General features: G+C 40.7%; 1 protein-coding gene across 2 annotated transcripts in view; it reads right to left on the reverse strand.

Moving 5' to 3' along the window:
• si:dkey-34e4.1 (carboxyl-terminal PDZ ligand of neuronal nitric oxide synthase protein) overlaps window positions 1-21,602 on the reverse strand; it is a 138,385-nt gene that overhangs the window by 21,703 nt on the left and 95,080 nt on the right. For both annotated transcript variants that reach the window (XM_048558479.2, XM_059638383.1), the window contains 6 exons: window positions 20,269-20,361; window positions 18,152-18,210; window positions 15,039-15,147; window positions 13,879-14,020; window positions 12,407-12,537; window positions 7,262-7,423 (listed from right to left, as the gene is read on the reverse strand). In XM_048558479.2, coding sequence (XP_048414436.1) covers window positions 7,262-7,423; window positions 12,407-12,537; window positions 13,879-14,020; window positions 15,039-15,147; window positions 18,152-18,210; window positions 20,269-20,361 — 696 coding nt within the window. The remainder of the gene's footprint in view (window positions 1-7,261; window positions 7,424-12,406; window positions 12,538-13,878; window positions 14,021-15,038; window positions 15,148-18,151; window positions 18,211-20,268; window positions 20,362-21,602) is intronic.

Raw genomic sequence — 21,602 nt, forward strand, 5'->3', positions numbered from 1 at the left:
CCTGTAACTTTCAGAAGAGGGGGCACAGTTTGCCTTCCCTTGACTGTTTTGCAAGGAAGGGAAGTACAGCTCCACAATTCTGAAGGAGCCCTAACATCACAAATGCGGAGCTCTTTTGTTTTGTTAAAAAGGGAGTGAAGTGGCCCTCTCCATGCACAAAAATCCAGCTCCTTACTGTGTGGTTGTGTACGCCTTGTACTTTCGTCCCAGTAAAACAACCTGGGCCCATTTTTAACCTTTAACAACCAAGCCATCTCAGCTATTGACAGGCAGGACGCATGCACCCCCATCTACACCTCACCTTCAATTCATCATTTTACCGTAAAGAGTCAGTTCTAAAATATTACAATCTGGTAAATTTTATATTTGTAACATCTGGTCTACAAAGTGAAATGGGTAGAACAATACCAAGTGAACAGATGAAGTATTCAATACTGAATTGATCCGATTCGATTTATTACTGTCATGTGTACCAAGGTACAGTGAAAAGTGGTGTCTTGCATGCTTTACAGGCAGATCATACTATACAAGTACATCAGGGTAACAGAGTGCAGGCTACAACATTACAGCAACATTATCAACAGGTTAACAGCATTAACCATGAAATTGAAATCCATCTCAAATATTAGTAACATCAGCTTCCTCCTGGATGTTTTATTGCATTGCACAGTAATCACCAAGTCAGGATATTGTTCCTCACTGTTGGTGATTTTGTAAGCACTCCATTACAATGGGATCACAACCCTCTAGCTGTGCTAATCTTCAACATTAAAGTGAGAATTTGGACAGACTGTCTATCACACAGCTCCATGGAGAATAGTCAGTGGCTGATTAAAATGGCTGCTCCTGCACTTGCCCTGTGCCCTCTAGTCGACTACTGAGAGGGACATGTTGACTGGTGCTTTTAGCAGATTTAGCTGGGAAAATTAAGGTGCTGCCCCTCACTCTATTAATGTCACCATGGCGCTTATTTCTATAAATTTTTTTCTCTGTTTCTTTCAGCTTCAAGAAGACAATCTCTCTCCTCTCTGTTAAGACACTCTGCCAGGTTTCTAGTTAATTTTACCATCTCCACCTCAAGTTTCTCTTTATTCTTTCATGGGATATCAGCATTGCCAAGAAGCCAAGCATTTGTTATCTATTCCTAAACTTCCCTGGATCTGAGGGGCTTGCTAGGGTCATTTCCAAAAGTAGTTAAGAGTTAATCACATTGCTGTGGACCTGCAATCACATGTTAAGGATGGCAGAATTCCCTCCCAAAAGGGAACCAGATGAGCTTTGAAGATAACCAGAGAGAGTTTACGCTGTTTTGGACACCAGCTGTCAATTCCGGACTATATTTATATTGAATTTAAATTCCATCTGCTTCTGCGGTCGAATTAGCCTGTGTCTCTGAATTACTAGTTCAGTAGTATTCACACTTTGCCACCATCCTCAGTAATTCCCAGAATTTCAATCCTTCCAAACATCAACATTGCTTGGATTATTGGAAGCTCCCCTTCTGCTCAACTCCAGCCTAGGCAACTCCTGGGTGATTATCCTTGTCCATTAAATCACATTTCGTAGCCAAACATGGAAATCTGCCCCGCTCTGCTCCATATTATTAAATCCTGCATTGTTAAATGTTCTTCTTAAACAGGTCCAAGGCCAGATAAGAGAAGTGAATGATGGAGAAAGTAACGGCCAGCATAAAGGGCAGGGGTGCGGGGACAAGGGTGGAGGTTATTTTGGAACAGTATAAAACATTGGTTGGGCTATAGCTAGAGAACCATGCTCGGTTCTGGAATCCACATTATAGGAGACTGCACTGGAGAGGGTGCAGAGGAGATTAACAATTGTCCAGGCTGGAGAGTTTTAATCATGAAGAGAGATTAAGAACGTAAGAACATAAGAACTAGGAGCAGGAGTAGGCCATCCAGCCCCTCGAGCCTGCCCCACCATTTAATAAGATCATGGCTGATCTTTGAGACTCAGCTCCACTTACCCACCCACTCACCATAACTCCTAATTCCTTTACTGTTCAAAAATTTCTCTAGCCTTGCCTTAAAAACATTCAGCGAGGTAACTTCAACCGCTTCACTGGGCAGGGAATTCCACAGATTCACAACCCTTTGGGTGAAGAAGCTCCTCCTGACCTCAGTCCTACATCTGCTTCCCTTTATTTTGAGGCAATGCCCTCTAGTCCTAGTTTCACCTGCTAGAGGAAACAACCTCCCTGCCTCCACTTTATCTATTCCCTTCATAATCTTATATGTTTCTATAAGATCTCCCCTCATTTTTCTGAATTCCAATGAGTATAATCCCAGCCTACTCGGTCTCTCCTCATAATCCAATCCTCTCAACTCTGGAATCAATGGAGTGAATCTCCTCTGCACCCCCTCCAGTGCTAGTGTATCTCTTCTCAAGTAAGGAGGCCAAAACTGCACACAGTACTCCAGGTGTGGCCTCACCAGGACCCTGTACAGCTGCAGCATAGCCTCCCTGTTTATGAACTCCATCCCTCGAGCAATGGCAGACAAAATTCCATTTGCCTTTTTAAATTACCTGCAATCTCACCTTCAGCGATTCATGCACAAGGACACCCAAGTCCCTCTGCACAACAGCGTGCTGCAATTTTTTACCATTTAAAACGTAGTCCATTTTGCTGTTATTCCTACCAAAATGGATGACCTCACACTTATCAACACTGTATTCCATCTGCCAGCCCTTTGCCCACTCACTTAGACGATCTATATCCCACTGCAGACTTTCAGTGTCTTCTGCCCACTTTATACCACTCAGCTTAGTGTCATCTGCAAATTTTGACACACCACACTTCGTCCCCAACTCCAAATCATCTATGTAAATTGTAAGCAATGGAGGCCCCAACACTGATCCCTGAGGCACGCCAGTAGCCACTGACCGCCAACCGGAAAAACACCCATTTACCTCTACTCTTTGCTTTCTAGTGGTCAACCAATCCTCTAGGCCTGTACAGCAACCAATAACGCTGTGGTGTTTTCCTTAGAGGACAGGAGACTGAGGGGTTACAAATGAAAGAAGGCTCCTGCTCACACAGTGTTACTCTATGACATAATGTTCAGGAGAACAGATTTAATTTAGTACCTGATGACAAGTTGACTGTTTGTTCAGGACAAATTGCACTCTATTATTCAGTACAACATACATCAAGCAGTTATGAGAAGGGAGATGAGAGATTTTATGACACCAGTTTACTTTAATTGAGATATAAAATTACGAGGGTTGTTGACGTGGCATACAGCAAGAAACTTTTCCCCTTTAAGGAAGGACAAATGACCAGGGGATATAGACTTGAGGTAAACAGCAGGAGGTTAATAGGGGATGTAAGGAGCAATTACTTTCACCCACAGGGTGGTGGGAATCTGGAACTCTGCTTGTAAGGGTGGTAAAGGCAGAAACCCTCATAACATTTAATAAGTATTTAGATGTGCACTTGCAATGCCAAAGCATACAAGGCTATGAACCATGTACTAGAAAACGGGTTTAGAATGGTTAGGTGGCTACTGTTGACTGGCACAGACTCGATGGGACTGAGGACCTTTACCTGTGTTTTTGACCTCTATGATTCAATCACTCTAGGAGAGCGAATGACTGAAAATATGATGAGGGCTGGTGGTGGGTAGGAAAACAATTATTTTAGCAAATAAGGGAAATCATACTTATGAGCCTTCACACAACCTAAACAAATAAAGTCGACCAATGCGCTAGTTCACAACCCACAGGAGGGCTATCAGATTCTGTGGCTCTTAGCTTACTCCTAACATAGCATCCAATGGTTCGTAATGATTGCAGATTTATTGTTTCACAAACCCAGCAGGAATTGCTGGACCTTTTGCATCACTGGACTTTTGGAATTGCTTTTAATAGTAAAAATATTCAAGCATGACAAAACCATACATTTTTAAAAGGAAAAAGGAACACGAATTGGGTCAGTGTAAACCTTGTACATTTCTGTCACTGCAGGAATTTCAGCAAAACTTTGCTGACAGCGCAAGGTTTGAAACTTCCTATCCTAATAATCCAGTGAAACAAACATCCGAGAGCGTATGGCATAGGGTCAGCCAACAGCACCACCTCATGGTGACGTTGTGCTAGCACACACCTACAAAAACTGCACCGCACCACCTATATTACTCACTGCAGTGACTGCGCAAACAGGAGCTAGAATGAATAGGAGACTGGATTTTATTAACCTTTCAGTAACTGATCTTCCTTTCAAAGTTCTGTAATGCAGCACAGATGGTGATCTTTGTCAATTGATCCTGAATTCCAGTTTGAATGTAGGAAGGAAGAATTAAAGCCAAAAAGAGGGACTTAGTGCCACGACAGGAGATTGTAGGGTGTATCTGAACTCTGTTAGCATCAGGTTATAGAAAAAAAACAATCTTTCTGCATTTGCTTAGATCACATCCAATCTGTATAATTGCTCTTTTCACTGTACAAATGTACTACTGCTCATTTATAAACGTTAACACTACTCTCTCTGCACAGATGCTGCCAGACCTGATCAGTTTTTCCAGCAATTTCTGAATTTGGTTCTGATTTCCAGCATCTACAGTTCTTTGAGTTTTATGAAGAATTGAGACTGCGCTGTTTCGTCTCAAAAAGAGAAAGCTGAGGAATGGCCTATCAGAGGCCTTTAAAATGATAACGTGTTAAAAGTGTAAGCATTGTTTACCTAAAGTAGTGACTGATGATTGATCAGATCGTAGATAAGTTCACTTACAAATTCTGTGTCTTTTTGTGTCCTCTCTCATGAGCACCTGAAGAATGAGACAGACTCGAAAAGCTTGTGTTTTCAAATAAACCTACTGGGCTATAACCTGGTGTCATATGGTTTTTGAGCTTGTCTTAAAATGAGACAAAATGCTTGCATGGAAAACTAGGCAGACATGCAGCATTCAAAGAGTTAAAACCATACTGGAGTACTCACCAGAAGCACATTTTAAAAAACAAAAATTTAACAGGCTGAATCAAATTAGTTTCAACAATTACCACACAAGATTGCTATTTGGTCAGCAAAGTAGTTAAAGATTAATATTTGGTGAAAAGCAGAGCGCCAATGAGACGCATGCCAATTTATTACTGCCTTCTTCCTGTGCTTTACAGCATCTACTTGTGCTTAATGAACACATTTATTATCACAAGGTAAGAGTTTGTTTGTCACCTGGGTATGCAATAAGTAAGCAGGGTTATCAATAATACATGAGTACCTCATGAACATATCATATGATATAATGAACGCAAGGAAGTGCTGAAGAAACAGAGTTAACATTTCAACTCCGAATTGACTCTTCTTCAGAGCTCTGTTGGGTTTCTCCAGCACTTTGTTTCTAATTCAGATTCTAGATTTTGCAGTACTTTGCACTTATTTTATAATAATAATAACAATAATAATGATAATATGTAGTTTCCCTCATCTGCAAGACAGCCATATAAAACCACAATACAATATATTGATAGATCCAGATCTTTAGATTTCTGAGCAAGAAAATGAATGGGGTCAGGAAAAGGTCAGTTCCAAAGTTCCTCTGCTAAAACCCAGCTGGCATTTTGACTGGACAGCTGATTAATACTTAAATGGTATGAACATACACCTTTATATGAAAATGTAAATCTATGCCAAGTATTAAATGATTATCGGATGATTTTATACATGCTTTACAATATGTAACTTAGCAAACTGAAATAAACAAAGACTGATGTTGCTCTGTGTTAACATTCACAGTATGACAATCCAGCAGTGAGCTACAATATGGAGGCAAGTAACGTCACATTTCACAGGCAACGACTTGCATTTACATATCAGCTTTAACAGGTGAAAGTCAAGGCATTTAATGTCATTGAAAAATGAAAAATATATTCCACAACATTGAAGACATGTAAAAGCCAAGAAGATGGTTGCTTTTGTGTTCAATTAAGTAGCCTGTATGAGGTCAAGAGGACAACTTGAGGTGGATTTTAACCTGGTGCATTTCAGTCAAATGGGGAGTAATTTTAGCCCTGTGGTCTTTTAGCTAATGGATGAAATGTCTCTTCCTGCCTGTTCTGGGTGGGCACAAAGCAACTATTATTAAAGGATAGGTCTCTCAGATCACTGGATCAGTCTATTGTCTAGTTATTGTCTCAAGCTGGCTCAATCACAGATGAAGACAGACAGCCGAACCTGCTCTAATCCCACTCCACTGTTATCCTGCTTCTCACCTCACTCCAATCCTAACGCTATCTCATATCCAATGCCATATTTCAGTAACTAAGATGTGCAGTTCACTTTACGGTCAGGCCTATCAATAAGAGGTTATTAGATTCCCTACAGTGTGGGAACAGGCCCTCTGGCCCAACAAGTCCTCACCACCCAGGCCCATCCCCCTATAACCCACACACCCCTGAACACTATGGGCAATTTAGCATGGCCAATCCACCTAGCCTGCACACCTTTGGGCTGTGGGAGGAAACCAGAGCACCCGGAGGAAACCCATGCAGACACGGGGAGAATGTGCAAACTCCACACAGACAGTTGCCCAAGGCTGGAATTGAACCCAGATCCCTGGCGCTGTGAGGCTGCAGTGCTGAGCCACCGTGCCACCTTTGCTTTCTTTGTTGAAGAACGCTGACTATTAAACTAGCTCTGACCATCAGTTCGGTGGCTGGTAACAATTATAACAGGAGCAACCGTATCAGAAATATAAAGTTTAGATCCATAATGGCGTTACAATGATCCAGCAACCGAGCTTAGCAATGGATGTGATTCACTGCAAACAGAAAGCTAATTTCAAAATTCAAATAGATACATTGGAACTCATGGTAAAATCTGAGTGCAAGAAGAGAAAGGCACTATGTAACATCTCTTCTGTAAGTTGCTGTGTTATTGTATTGTCAACTTACTAATTTACTAATGTGACTATTTCTGAGTATGAATGTTGCTGGATCAGAAATAAAGCAGCCTGGTTGAGTGACTGCACCTTGCTATATGAGCTCCAGTTTATGTAATACACTGCTATCAGCCACAAGTAGGTGTTGCAGTGCTTTACAGAAGCTTTTCAGCACAAGGGATTGGAAGGGTGTAGGAACCAAAAAGAACATCAGCTGAATAAACTGTTGACTGTGTGCACAAATGGAGAAACAGACTTAAAATGTGAGATGGCATTCAGGCCTTGATCTGAATTTATTTTAAATGGGTCCAGTTGAGGATTCAGGATCTTTTCTTTCTGACTTCACCGTGAGGTAGTTGCAGACTAACCTGAGCCACAGCCACCTGTGTCTGTTGCTGCTGCTGTAAAAGCTGGTGTTGGAGCAGTTGCAAGTGGTGCTGGGATGCCAGTGGAGTAGGAGAGGAGCACTGACTGCTGGGAGATCGTGGCAGCTGAGCGGACAAAGCGAAAGGGCTTCCACTCTCCGGATCCTACAGAAAACAAAAATCAGGAACATTTCATTTGACATTATCCATTTTAAATTAAACATGTTTAAAACAAGGCTACCTAAACAAAATTCATTCAGTCTACAGATATCCCCTGCTCCCCACATCTCCCAAGGTTGTTTTCTCTCTAGTTGTCAAGGCAATAATCTTAACTAGAAAGCAGGACACTACTGTGCCCACCACTTTAACGAGACCAAAATATTCCACACTGATAGTCCATTTATCCTCTGGTATCAGTGAATCATCCCCCATTATCACACTTGTATTCTTTCTTTATCTAATTAACTAATGTGTCATATCTAAACTGCTGCTTCTTAGCAAACTATCACAAAATTACTTACTAATTGCTGAATGTCTAGATCAGGTAACTGTGATTGCAAATCCTCCAAAATCAATACCATCTCTTATTAATGTGCAATGGCATTACTATCACTGAGACATACTAGTGGGGTCACCATTGACCAGAAACTGTGGCTACAAGAGCAGGTCAGATAGTGCGGTGAGTAACTCACCTACTAACTCCCAAAAATCTGTCCACCATCTACTAGGCACAAGTCAGGAGTGTGATGGAATACTCCCCCTTTTCCTGGACAAGTGCAGCTCCAACGGCAACAAGAATCTTGACAGTTTCCAGAACAAAGCAAACTTGGTTGGCACCCCATTCGCCAATGTTGACATTCATTCCCTTCAGCAGTAAGCACAGTGACAGCAATGTGCACCATCCAGAAGATGCACTGCAGCAACTCACCAGGGCTCCTTTGACAGCACCTTCCAAACCTACAACCTCTACCACTTAGAAGGTCAAGCACGTCAAGTGCATGGGAGCAGAACACACTGCCAGTTCCCCTCCAAGCAACACACCATCTTGACTTGGAAAAGACATCACCAACCCTTCACGGTTGCAGGGTCAAAATCCTGGAAGTCAATTCTGAGCATATCTACACCACAAAAACAACAACAGTTCAAGAAGGGAGCTCACTATCACCTTAAAGGCAGACCTCTTGATGCCCACCTCCCATGAATACTTTTACAAAATGCTGTCCTATGACCAAAACATCTGATGGAATGAGTGTACATTCCTACCCACAAGTTACTGCCTATAAATAGTGTGATAAGTGACATCATGGACTTGATCCAATCAATTGAATTTCCTGAGGAAATGTTCCACAGTTGACCCCGTCCCCATCAGCATTTTCCCAGAATCTGTGTCTAACTCTTTATGTTATGCTAGGTTCCGAAGTAGACAACATTGGACCAAATTAGTATCAGTATAATGAACATAATGTCCATATCCCACATGAAGGGAAAGGAATGTCCATTCTCCTAATGCAAAGGGTTGGGTTTTGGTGTGATCTGTACATTGTAAGATACATTTTTCTTTACATTCTGAAGATGGATTACTGGGCTCGAAATGTTGATTCTATTTCTTCTCCACAGATGCTGCCAGAGCTGCTGAGTATTTGCAGTGATTTCTCTTTTTGTTTCTGATCTGCAATTCTTTGTTTTTTTTTAACGTTTTCCGAGTAGTCATCCCCATTGAGGTACATGGACCCACTGTTAACAGAGATGTGAAAATCACTGCACTTCTGGTATCATCTGACTGTAACAGTGCTTTATTATTAATGCAGGATAAGGTTCTAAGGACCTGTAATGCATTGTCAGTGAAACCATTACAATAATAAACCGCACAGACAGTATTGATCTATTAGAGTACAAAACAACTTAATCTTGCTCCAATTAGTGTGTGATAGACATGGCCCATATCATTTTTAACTGACTTGCTTGGATATCTAAATTGCAGCAACACTTAATTTCGTACCAGCCAGGGGATAACAGTCTACGTAACTGACAGCCCATCCACTGGTCTAGCATCCCACCTCCTTCATTACTGGATATATCATGGCTGCACTGTGTACCATGCACAAAATACAATGCAGTAACCTGCCATGGTTTCTTCAGCAACTCTTCCAAACCCACAACCTCTGCCATCTAGATGAAGATGAAACTAAAGACCAGCCAGCTTACCTTACTGGCCTCATTATTAATTAAAAATGTTTCCCTCCAATCAATTATTGGCAAGTATCTTTTATCAAAAACTACTTTGAGAAAACAAGCCCATTTCAAACTTTCCCGCCGTTTACAAAGTGTATTCTAGCGAGTTGAGAAGATTTGTAGCTCAGATTGAGGTTCTGGATGTGAGTTTGCTCGCTGAGATGGAAGGTTTGTTTTCAGACGTTTCGTCACCATACGAGGTAACATCATCAGTGAGCCTCCGACGAAGTGCTGGTGTTATGTCCCGCTTTCTATTTATCTGGTTAGGTTTCCTTGGGTTGGTGATGTCATTTCCTGCGTTGGTGATGCCATTTCCTGTTCTTTTTCTCAGGGGATGGTAGATTGGCTCCAAATCAATGTGTTTGTTGATGGAGTTCCGGTTGGAATGCCACGCTTCTAGGAATTCTCGTGCGTGTCTCTGTTTGGCTTGTCCTAGGATGGATGTGTTGTCCTAAAGTGGTGTCCTTCCTCGTCTGTATGTAAGGATACAAGTGATAGTGGGTCATGTCGTTTTATGGCTAGTTGATGTTCATGTATTCTGGTGGCTAGCTGTATTCCAGTGTATTCTATTTACACTATGGCAAGTAGCATTAGCAAGAGAGGAACAGGCCCAGTGTAAATACGAGAGAGACAGGAAGCATTTTGGTTTACTTCCAACACCAGGACTGCAGCTTGGCCATTATCTGAGAGTGAGAGAGCCCCAAACATCATCCCTGGGGGTTTAGCCATGATTCCCCTTTGCACCCACTGCCCAGAATGGAAATCCATACAACCAATCAGGGCACACTTTCCCTGGAGACAGTTTACAAAGCAGAAGAACCTCCCAACTTGGAAGTGAAAATTCAGGTTTGCAAGCACATGCATGCGGATTACCTTTTGTGCCATCACCAGAGTCGATTTGATAACCAGAACTTGCAGCTACCACACTTCATGCTGCTTAAATCCCATTGCTTTCTACAAAGATCCTGCTCAATGTGTTTCCTATGGTAAAATATTCCTGTCATCAAAATGCAGTACCTTCTCTTTGAGTGGGAGTTTATATAATAAGGGTAATTAATAAAAATTAAATACTTCTATTTCTAAGTACTTGCTGGGTTTCATATCAAACATGCCATTTTAGAACTGAACCTAAACAGCTTTTGATGTAATAAATTATTAATGCAATGTGAATCAAACCCTCTGATTCAGAAAGGAAACAATTTAAACTCTTTAATTACATTCAACTGTTGCTGATTGTCAATTTTAAAAGGTTATGATTCTTCCTATTTAGCCTTTCTGTAAGTTTCTTCCCTCTCTAATCTTTCTCTCATAATTCTTCTGTCTCTAGACAATTTAATATTGAATTTTCCCCTTTAATCCATATTTAAATCTCTTTTAGGGTGACACTGCGGCTCAGCAGTGAGCACTGCTGCCTCACAGCACTGGGGTCCCAGGTTCCATTCCAGCCTCAGACGACTGTCTCTGTGGAGTTTGCACATTCTCCTCGTGTCTGCATGGGAGTTTCCTCAGGGAGCTCCAGTTACCTCCCACAGTCCAAAAATGTGCAGGTTAGGTGGGCTGGTCATGCCAAATTACTCTTTGTGTCGAGGGATGTGCACGCTGGGTGGATTAGCCATGGGGAAAGGCAGGGTTACAGGGATAGGGTAGGGCGGGATGCTGTTCAGAAAGTCAGTGTGGACTTGTTGGGCCAAATGGCCTCTTCCACACTGCAGGGATTCTATGATAGCTCTCCATTTCATTCCAAGCTTCAAATCTTTTTAACTGTTTTGCTGCTGGAAAAGGCCCAAATTCATGTACATAAAACATGTTGAAACCACCTTAGGTCTTGCAATAATCAAACATCTCCGGTATATGAAATAGGTGTTCAGAAGCTAATTTTGTTACCTTGCTATGCAGAGCGATTTTTTTTTAGCTTCTTCTGCAACTTGAGCCATGGCTCACAACATGACCATAAATTGGAGTTCTTTTTCCAGTTCCAGAAAACAGCTGCAGGTCACCGACAGAAGACGGAGAGAGAAAGTGTTGAACACTCCCTTCATCCCAAGACTTAACGGAGGTGCTAGCATGTCACTCCAAACAAATTGGGACTCCGAGGATCAGTAGCCTGCACAATACATTGCACCTGCGGCTTGTCAGTGTTTCAAATCTCTGAGTTTATTATCCATTCCACAACCAAAATGGGCCTGAACTAGTGTGTAGATCAATACAGAACTCAGCTCAGATAATGTAGATTTGTGGCACTTTGACACTATAAGGTCGAATTAATATATAAACACAACAGGCAGTAGTTGGTTCATTTAGAAATAGTTGTCAATCAGGCCAAAAAGCAGAGTTCTGATTTTCACTCTGCATGGCCAATCGACAGCCTACAGGTTTGTGATTCTGAATATTGTGTTTTTGGGAGTATATTTCTATCCTGTTGCAAATAGCTACTTTTGTACTTTTCTTCCCCCACGTATAGCACGACAAATTCTTCCTTAAAGTTCCAAAACGACTGACTGGAAAAGGCTGTTAACTGATTGGCGAAATCGGAATACAGTAGAAAATACTCAACGAAGTCCACAATGCACATGACTTTAAAGAGGAAAATGTCCAAAGCTGTTGTAATCAGGAATACGCATATGTGTGAAGGCTGGAATTGGCTTGAGGTTTGCGACAAAAGAAACCTGTACTATTCCTCCCCAAAACCCTGCTATAGGACATGTATTTCAATTCACTATATTCTTTCTTTCATTGGCGCTTGGCAGAAATATAATGCAGTCTCCAAACAGTTAACAATGTCATTTTACCAGCCTCATTTTGTTTTAACTTTCAGTATTATGAGCTTAGAAGGTACTCTCTAGTACCATTACAAATCATAGCAAAGGAAGACAATAATTACATCTGAAGATTTGTCAGCCAGCTTCATGAAAGTACCTGATATTTTCTCTCTTTAAGAGTTTGTGCTGCGTTAATGACTTCCAGTTCACATGGCAACTCGCTAGTGCTGTGAGATTCTACCTCCTTGCCCATAGCCCCATTCTGCTTTACTCCAGGGAACTGGTGACCTGTTTAAAGAAAGTGGAAAGATTGAAGTGCTGAAGAGGCTGATTCAATCTATGAGTACTGGTCACATTTCCAGTTACAATTACTAGTACCGAATACTTTAAGAGAAAACATTGGTTTCTAAAGCAATAGAAAATAGCTTATTCAGCACTACGTTAGTGTTTATGCTCCACATTGGATTCCTCCAATCCTTCTTCATCTATCTTATATCCCTTTCTATCCTTCTATCCCTTTCTCCCTTGTCATTATTTACTTTACTCTTAAGTGCACTTTTGCCATTCATCTCAATGATATGGTGGCTCGGTGGTTAGCACTGCTGCCTCACAGCACCAGGGACCTGGGTTTGATTCCAGCCTCAGGCAACTATCTGCATGCAGTTTGCACATTCTCCCTGTGTCTGTGTAGGTTTCTGCCAGGTGCTCCGGTTTCCTCCCACAGTCCAAAGATTTGCAAGTTAGGCGAATTGGCCTTGCTAAATTACCCATAGTGTTCAGGGATGTGTGGGTTAGGTGTGTTATTCATGAGAAATGCAAGGTTACAGGGATTGGGTAGGGGGATGGGTCTGGATGGGATGCTCTTCAGAGGGTCAGTGTGGACTTGTTGGGCAGAATGACTTGTTTCCACACTGTTGTGATTCTAAGGAACTATTCTTTGAGGTAGTGAGTTCCACATTCACCTATTTCGTGGATATAGAGTTTTCTCTTGAATTTCCAAATGGATTTTTTAGTGACTATCCATATGGATAGTCTCTAGGTTTGGGTTACTCAGCAATGGAAACATCTCCTCTACACCTACTTGATCAAACTGTTTTCGTAATCTAATTACCTATACAAGATCACCCCTCAGTTTCTCTCTTTAATGAGAGGGTAAGAAAAGCTCCTAATTCTTCGGACTTCCCTTGCAGTTATAACTTCACAATTACAGGATTATTCTTGTAAATCCTTTTTTGTAACTTCTCCTTAACCTCAATATTCCTTCAGTAACATGGAGGCCAGAAAAGTGCTGCATGTGTGGTTTACACAGTAATTCAACAACATTTGTTAGTTCGGATTTTACAATAGTAATGATATTCTACTTCTCAATCACCATTTGGAAATTGCTGCTGCCATCTTCCAGAAGCATTTTTCCTTTCTGTTAACCCCACAAAACTAAGCTACACTACATTTCCAAACTACAGATGCTGTGCAGTAGCTTGACATGTCTGAAACCAGCCGCTAAAATTATTAACATTAGTTCCACTCCATCAGGTGATTCTGGCAACACTACACTGGCAGCTACATCAGCCTGATAGACCTCGAGGTAGGTCCCATTGGAGAGGGTTATGTTGGAAAAACTGACCGTACCTCCAGTGTATGGCTCTTCTGTTGCTTTGTCACTTGCACCATCCGCCTGCCCATCTGCATTTTCTTTAGCATGTTGTAAACTCAGTTTATGACAGACCTCAAAGGCCTGCCCTATTGTGCGAACAATTCGCATTGCTTGGCTCTGAAGCAGAAAGAACAGTGAACTTACAAATCATTCAGACAAAAAAGTGCCTTAAAAAGTTGCTAGATTACTAGTATTTTACATAGCATCTTAGAGGAAAACTGAAAAAGATCTCAAGACCCTCCATGGAGAGTAATATTTTTCATGTGACTATTTGTACATTGACAAACTTCGTGATCTGAATTTGGCTGCATTGCAAATATATTTGATACCATTGTCTATTGTTTTAATTATAAGAGTGCTCTGCATTCTAACAGAACTGCGTGAAGAGGTCCTCCACTTCAAAGCTAGGCCAGTTAGTGGGGTGGGTTTTGACTGCTTTCTGCTAGAGTGCTGCATGACAGAGGTCTCAGTCCAGCAGCAGCTGAGATACACTGTTAGGTTGGATTTGTTCATTCAACTTTAAAAAGAAAAGTGGGAAGCACAGTTCACACATCAAGAAAGGCAATCTAGGCAGAATCTTGGTGAACATACCTCACATTTACTAAAGACAGAAAAGGTTTTTCAGCCCAGTAGGCCTCCTCTAGCGTTTATGCCTCTGAAGAGTCTCCTCCCACCTTGCTTCATCTCACCATATCAATATTGCCTTCCATTTCTTCCTCATTCATGTTTATTTAGCATCCCCTGTAATGCATCTATATGATTCATCTCAATTACACCATGCAGCAGAGAATTCCACATTTTATCCACTCTCTTGAGAGTAAAAGCAGTTTTTCCTGAATTCCTGTTCGATTTATTAGTTACTGTATTAAACTGTGGCTACGAATTTTCCAAAATGGTCCACCTACCAAATGCTTCCATAATTATAACAACCTCCATGAGGTCAGCTCTCAGCCACCTCATTTTTTAGGGAAAAGATCCCCATCCTGTTTTCCCTTTACTGACTTTCAATATTGGAATCTGACTGCAGCAACAATGAAATGAGTTGTTTTTTGGGTCACTTCAGTTCATGAAAATGAATCCGTGTTCCACGCTGATGCAACTACCTTTCACACAAAACACAAGAAAGGGATCAAACCTTTTTCTTTGATTTAAATACATTGCATCGAAAAGTGTTGCTGATGCCATCCCTGGCAATGTAGCTGAATATCTTTAAATCCTGGGAATCATGTGATACATAGAATATTCTAGAGACAAAGGGGAGAAAAGACACTAGTAATTAGTAACAACAGCATGCACTGTACTGAAAGGACAATTAAAAGTACAAGTGTTCACATGTTATTTTAACACCAGTAAATTGTAACGTGGCTGGCTCCCAGCTGAAATTAAATACATAGGGGTTTCCCAATTCTCTGGTTCCAGCAGTTTAATGTGCAAAATTACCAGATAATTGCCAACTTTAGGGTGCAGAAAAAAGGTTCAGGACATTCAGGTCTACAGGTTTTTTTCTCCCCAGTTGATATTAAAAACCATTTGCTGAATGCAACATTTGTCATGCAAGTTGTAACTTCTGCAGCAACTTTGGTTATGTTCACACTTGGCAGAAAGCTGATGACCTCTGCCATTACACTGCAATGTACACAAAATGGTTTAGCTGCACACTCACAGCATCTGGCTCTGCAGCTCCTGACCACTTTGCACTAACTTGCTGGCTCTCAAGCTGGATAAACATCTGTGTTTCATTATTTCTTGTAAGAACATGCTTTCTTTCTCTAAGCCTGAGAAGCAGGTAAAGAGAAAAGCAAAGATATCAAATAACTAAATTCAAACAATGTAGGAAATGCTTTGAGGTAAACTCTGAATGCCATTAAAACTGGTTCTTTGGAATCACATTTAAATGCTTATTGATTTTTCTGTCACTTTACTTCAGTTCAAAGCATTATATGGCTCACAGAATTGGTCCAGCAGTTGCACCCTTTCCTAATAAATTGGAAACCTCTGCCTTAGGGCTAGTTGTAATGTCTGACTTGAAATTCCCTTCAGAGAAATGCTAAGTTCAGTCAAGTGGTAAAAGTGATTTCCATCAGATCTTAAACTACGATCCACACAAGTAGATGCTGAGAAAACGTTGCCCCTCATGGGGGACCCACAGAACTAGGGGTGTCGTTTCAGAATGAGGGGTGTCTCAGAGGGTCATGTTTCATTGAAACCCTTTGCGCCAGAGAATTGCAGAGGTTGTGCCATTGAAAATATTCAAGACTACATTGGACAGAATTTTGGTTTATAGGGTCAGGGATTTTGGGGAACAGGCAGGAAAGTGGAATTGAACCCTATATTAGATCATCTATAATCTTAGTGAATGACACAGCAGATTCAAGGGCCACCCGGCTTACTCCTGTCGATGTTCTGCTGAAACCACAACTTCTATTACCTCAATCGTTCTTAGCTGTCATTTATTCATCCTTACCTTTAAAATTTTGTGATAGGCAGCAACAGTGACATGAAAGGAGAGGGGGTCAATAAATGCCTGAATGAGGCACCTACGTCCCTTAAGCATATGCACCAACCAATAGCAATCCAGCAGCTGTGGACTTACAGTTTCAGGATTTCTCACTGCTTGAGATGAATCCTGTACTTAATTACAGCAGGAATTTATTGCCTTAACAGTTTAAATTTAATATCTTCTCACAGACCTTCTGTTATTGCTGCTTTAGCATTTGATCTTTCATTGTAGTAAAGATCTATTGATTCTCAACACCATTCCCTGAACATAGTATATAACCCGCTGTACCCTTTACAGTTTTTAAATAATTTTTCTCTCACTTAATGACTATAATAAGTAATTTGGAATGTTCGTAACAGATCCTATTATGATAATTCTGTAGCTGTATCAAATATGTTTAAGTGATTTGCAGTTTAAATTAACCTTGGCTGTGAAGTTTCAAAAGCATATTGAAGAAATGTACTGTCCTGTGTTCTCAGTGACTGGGATCCAGTACCTTTTGATGTCCATTGTAGTGAAAGTGCTCAATATGATTAAAATCCAGTGTAGTGAATGTGTTCACCCCAAGAAGGAGATCCAGTGCACTGTAAAATGCTCACAGTGACCGGGATCTAGAGCAGCATTACATGCTCACAGTAATTGCTATCCAGTATGCTGTAGTCTGCATGCCTGAGATCCAGTATAAGTTAATCTGCTCACAGTGATTGCGATCCATTACAGTGTAACATGTTCTCAGTGAATGAGATACAGTACACTTTAATGTGCATACCATGACTGAGATCCAGAGTGGTGTAGTGCACAATGACTGGGATCCAAAGTGTTGTAATGTACAAGTGACTGAGGTCCAATGATGTGTAGTGCTCTTGTAATAACTGGGATCAAGTGCGACGTAATATAAAAACCATAACTTGAAGCTAGCAACAGCAAAATCTGCTCACAGTGATTGGAATCCAGTGTGGTGTAATGTACACACAGAAACTGGGGCCCAGTGTGGTGTAATGTACACACAGAAACTGGGGCCCAGTGTGGTGTAATGTACACACAGAAACTGGGGCCCAGTGTTTTGTAATGTAGACACAGAGGCAGGGATCCAATGTGGTGTAATGTAGACACAGAGGCAGGGATCCAATGTGGTGTAATGTAGACACAAGAGACTGAGATCCAGTGTGTTGTAGTGTAGACACAGAGACTGAGATCCAATGTGTAGTAATGTAAACACAGAGACTGAGATCCAGTTTAGTGTACTGTAGACACAGAGACTGCGACCTAATGTGTTGTAATGTAGACACAGAGACTGAGATCCAGTGTAATGTAATATAGACACAGAGACTAGGATCCAGTGTGGTGAAATGTACATACATTGACTGGGATCCAAAGCAATGTGATATATGTAGTGATGGGGATCAAGTGAGGTACAGTGTACACAAAACTGGGAGCTAGTGATGGTGACTGTAACTTAGCATGGTGCAATGCACTATCAGTGATTAGAATCCGATACAATGTAATGTTCATACTGGCTGGGATCCAGTGTGGTGCCATGTCCCCTTGTGAAACTGAAGGTGATATAATTTACTGTTGGTCTTGTGCATTTCAATTGATTAATCCATTCATTTAGAAATAAAATCTTACATTAATATTATACCTATATTGCAATGTTCCACATTATTACACAGGAGATATTATAAAGCAAGCAACATAAAAAAAAACTGGGACAGATGATTATCTGTTATATGACATCAGTTCTGTACCTGTAAATAGGATCGTGCATCAGCAACATCTTATTCGCATCCCATGTCCACTCCTTTCTCTAGAACAAAAATACATCTTTTGATTAAAATGCCTTTAATTATACATATGAAGCGCAATCCATTATGCAGCGCAAAGCTCTCAGCTCATACCTAAATCAAGACATTCAAGCCTACATTGTCTGACGTAAGAAAGTACATTCTTAGATCTACTTAAGTTCTTGTATTTTTGTTATTTTGAATTGCATGATTTTTAAATCAATGTGATTTGGATTTCCTGGGTTAAGATTGGTCAATTAAGGATGGGCAATATTTGCAGGTTTTGTCAGTGACCGCACAAGAACAAAGAAATAAATGCAAACTTGAAACAAACTGTATTTTCAGGTGTCAGTTTTGAGATCTCTGAATGCAGGAAGGATTGTGTATTCATTTATAAGAAGATTAAATTAAGCTCACAAACAGTCACATGTGAGCTCAGTGGGGATTAGCAGCCAATCCTACACTTAGGAGAGTTCAATTTTTAGCTTTGGAGATCAACACAGCAGGGTCAGAGGTTAAGTCTCTTGCTTCCTGTCTAGCTGGGATAAGCATCCAGCACATGAAAACAGGGAATAAAAGGCGGATGTGTTGGAAAGAAATTCTTTCATTGTTTTATGCCAAATGTAGAAACAGTCAGACATCTGCTAAGTGAGCAACTGAACTGAGTTGGCTAATTGTGATAAAGTGACTTGCTTGCATATCTGCAAAATTTTGTGAAGCACCATGAGATAGACTGAAATTGATTATAAATTTCATTTCACTTGTTCACATTATATTTCAATAAACAGGATTAATTGTTTTCTAAATGGCCTTATTGCAATTAGTGCCCATCAGTCTGATTACAAAAAGAAAGAAGTGCATGTTAGAGCAGGTGTCAGATCCCATAATAAGAAGCTTGTTTCACTGCAATGACTGTAGATGGAGCTATGATTTTATTCAATGGCGATGGGAAACTCCTGGTCATAGGGAACACGGTGTTCTTTCTTAGAAGGGACCTGTGATTCTGAACCACAGGAAATAACTGATATATCCTCAGAGACTGTAACTCAAAGACCTCTTGTTTGCATGAATTTTTTATGTACCAGCTCACTCTTGCCTGCAGTGAGATTACAAGGTTTTGTCATTCAAATGTAAGGACAGAATATTTTGTATGATCGAACACCAGCGGAGATACTGCTGCTGATAGCATTACCACTTTGATGGAGCACCTTGAGGGTATAAATCAAGAATTACATTGGCACAATGAAGTATTCTGTTTCAGCGCAATTTTCCCTAAAGTACATTGGTAACAGCATGGAAAAATGTAGATGTTAACACGACTTATAGAGAGAGGATGTTTCCCTAATGGGATGGTTGAACAGCTGGAAGGTGGAGGCAGATTTCAAGGATATACAAACTCTGTGTTTTTGTGGTGATTTATTGATAGAATCATTAACACAAATGACATTGATAACAAGCATTTTTCCCAGCTAGTTTCTGCTTTTCCAAATTGCTTCATTTTCTAAATTTTGTTCTTAATCTGTTGTGGGGATTCAACATTACTGGCAATGCTGGCTTTAATGCCCATTTCTTTCTACCCCTTGAGGAGGTAGTGATGGGCCAGCTTCTAGAACTGCAGTGGTGGGTGGGGAGGATGCTCCAACATGCTATTAAGTAGAGTGTTTCTGATTTTAAACTTAGCCATGATGATGAAATAGGTCTAATTCAGATTGATATGGCTGACTGATTAAGTCAAACTTAGTACTAAAGGAGTCCAAGGATACTCAAAGATCCCTTGAAACCCGTTCTTCCCAGGCCACAGTATAAGGACAGTAACAGTTAAAACAAAGCCATTGAATTATTGGGGTCTATTCTGTTATCTCTTCCCAGGTCATTTCTACAGTTACAACTACATGGGCTAATGTAGTTCCAAGGTTTACACTAGTTCCGGAGAGTCACAGCATTGAACCCCGACATGGAGTGGACGTATGAGAACAATCGATTGTAGATGATGACAAAAACCAACTCAACAAAACAGATCAGGGTCATCTACAAGAATTAACAATAAAATCTCACAGGATAGCAGACAGTGATGAACTTGCCTTTTGCTTTTTCCTCAGAATGACCTTTACTCCATCCACAGACACCAAGATGCTCACCTTTTTCTTCTTAATGTTCTTGGCTTTAAATTCATACTGTGAATGAAGCAGCATCATTGTTACATTATGGTGCAGTTATACTTTAAAGCTGTCAGCTGCACATAAGGATGTGAGTAGCCACAATATTGTAGCAGTGCATATGGGAACCTGCTCCAGATGATCTCCCATTGAAGTTCAGGCCTTTGAAAGGTCCCATTCAGCAGTTGCAGTCACCAGACAAATTATGCTGTGCAGACAGCGTGTCAATAACATGCAATTTACTACGCATTGTATATTTGTAACAGAAAACTTTGTCCCCAGGAGTGTTGCCTTTGTGTCCACTTGAATCCAAAGGAATATACCTGAGTTATTGAATACACAGGCATAATGGTTTGTAAAAACAGTTGATACTGCAAATCAAATTAGGTTTTCTTTCTGTATGAAATTTGGGAAGTAGATACTGTTGAAGCTCAGAAGCAGGTAGACAATGAGCAATTTTATCCCTTTTTGGCCACTTTGTCAGATCATAAGAAATATTTACACCTGTTATTACTGTGTAATAAATATTTTCTCAAACAACATGCCTGATTTCATCTGTGCAATTACAACTGCCTTTCAGAATGTTCCCAGGTGTATTTAAAGGGTAGGGGTTTCCATAAGAGTGCACCAGTTTTTATAGAGACCCCAAGAGTGTGTAAATATTTGTTAGAGCTCTCGGGGAGTTCCAGTATTTTCAGAGGGTTCACCCAGGAATGTGTAGTTATCTTCATGGGATTTCGATAAGAATGTGTCACTGGCCTAAACCTTCCCAAATCCAGATCTTCCTAAGATGTACAGCAGTTCAGATCTTGGGGCTGGACATATATAGGAAAGGCACAATGAGTTTAAATTCCTTTGGGCTGATTCCGTGCTGCACGGGCCTTGTATAAAAATCTCTGATTCCATGCTTGGAGCTAGATACATCACCTTATCTGTTACTTACCCAGGATAGTTACAATGTTTAACATGTAGTCTAACAGCTGTGAAACTTCAGGATTAGTCTCCCAATCAATATACACCCTTACCCACCCAATTAAACATCCCAATACTTCCATACCCAATCTGACTACATCCCACCCAATCTGATTACTCACTCCGACCCAACAAACCAAATAACTATCCCTGTCCACCCACTGCCCAGTCACTCACTTTGTGGATAAGTGCTCACCTACTGTTATGATCCCAGCTGCTGTTACTATAGCTCAAGTCAGATCCCAAAATGAAATCAGACTTGATAAATCATACTTTCTAGTTTCTAT

This window comes from Stegostoma tigrinum, chromosome 29 (genome assembly GCF_030684315.1).
Source record: "Stegostoma tigrinum isolate sSteTig4 chromosome 29, sSteTig4.hap1, whole genome shotgun sequence".
Classification (NCBI taxonomy): Eukaryota; Metazoa; Chordata; class Chondrichthyes; order Orectolobiformes; family Stegostomatidae; genus Stegostoma; species Stegostoma tigrinum.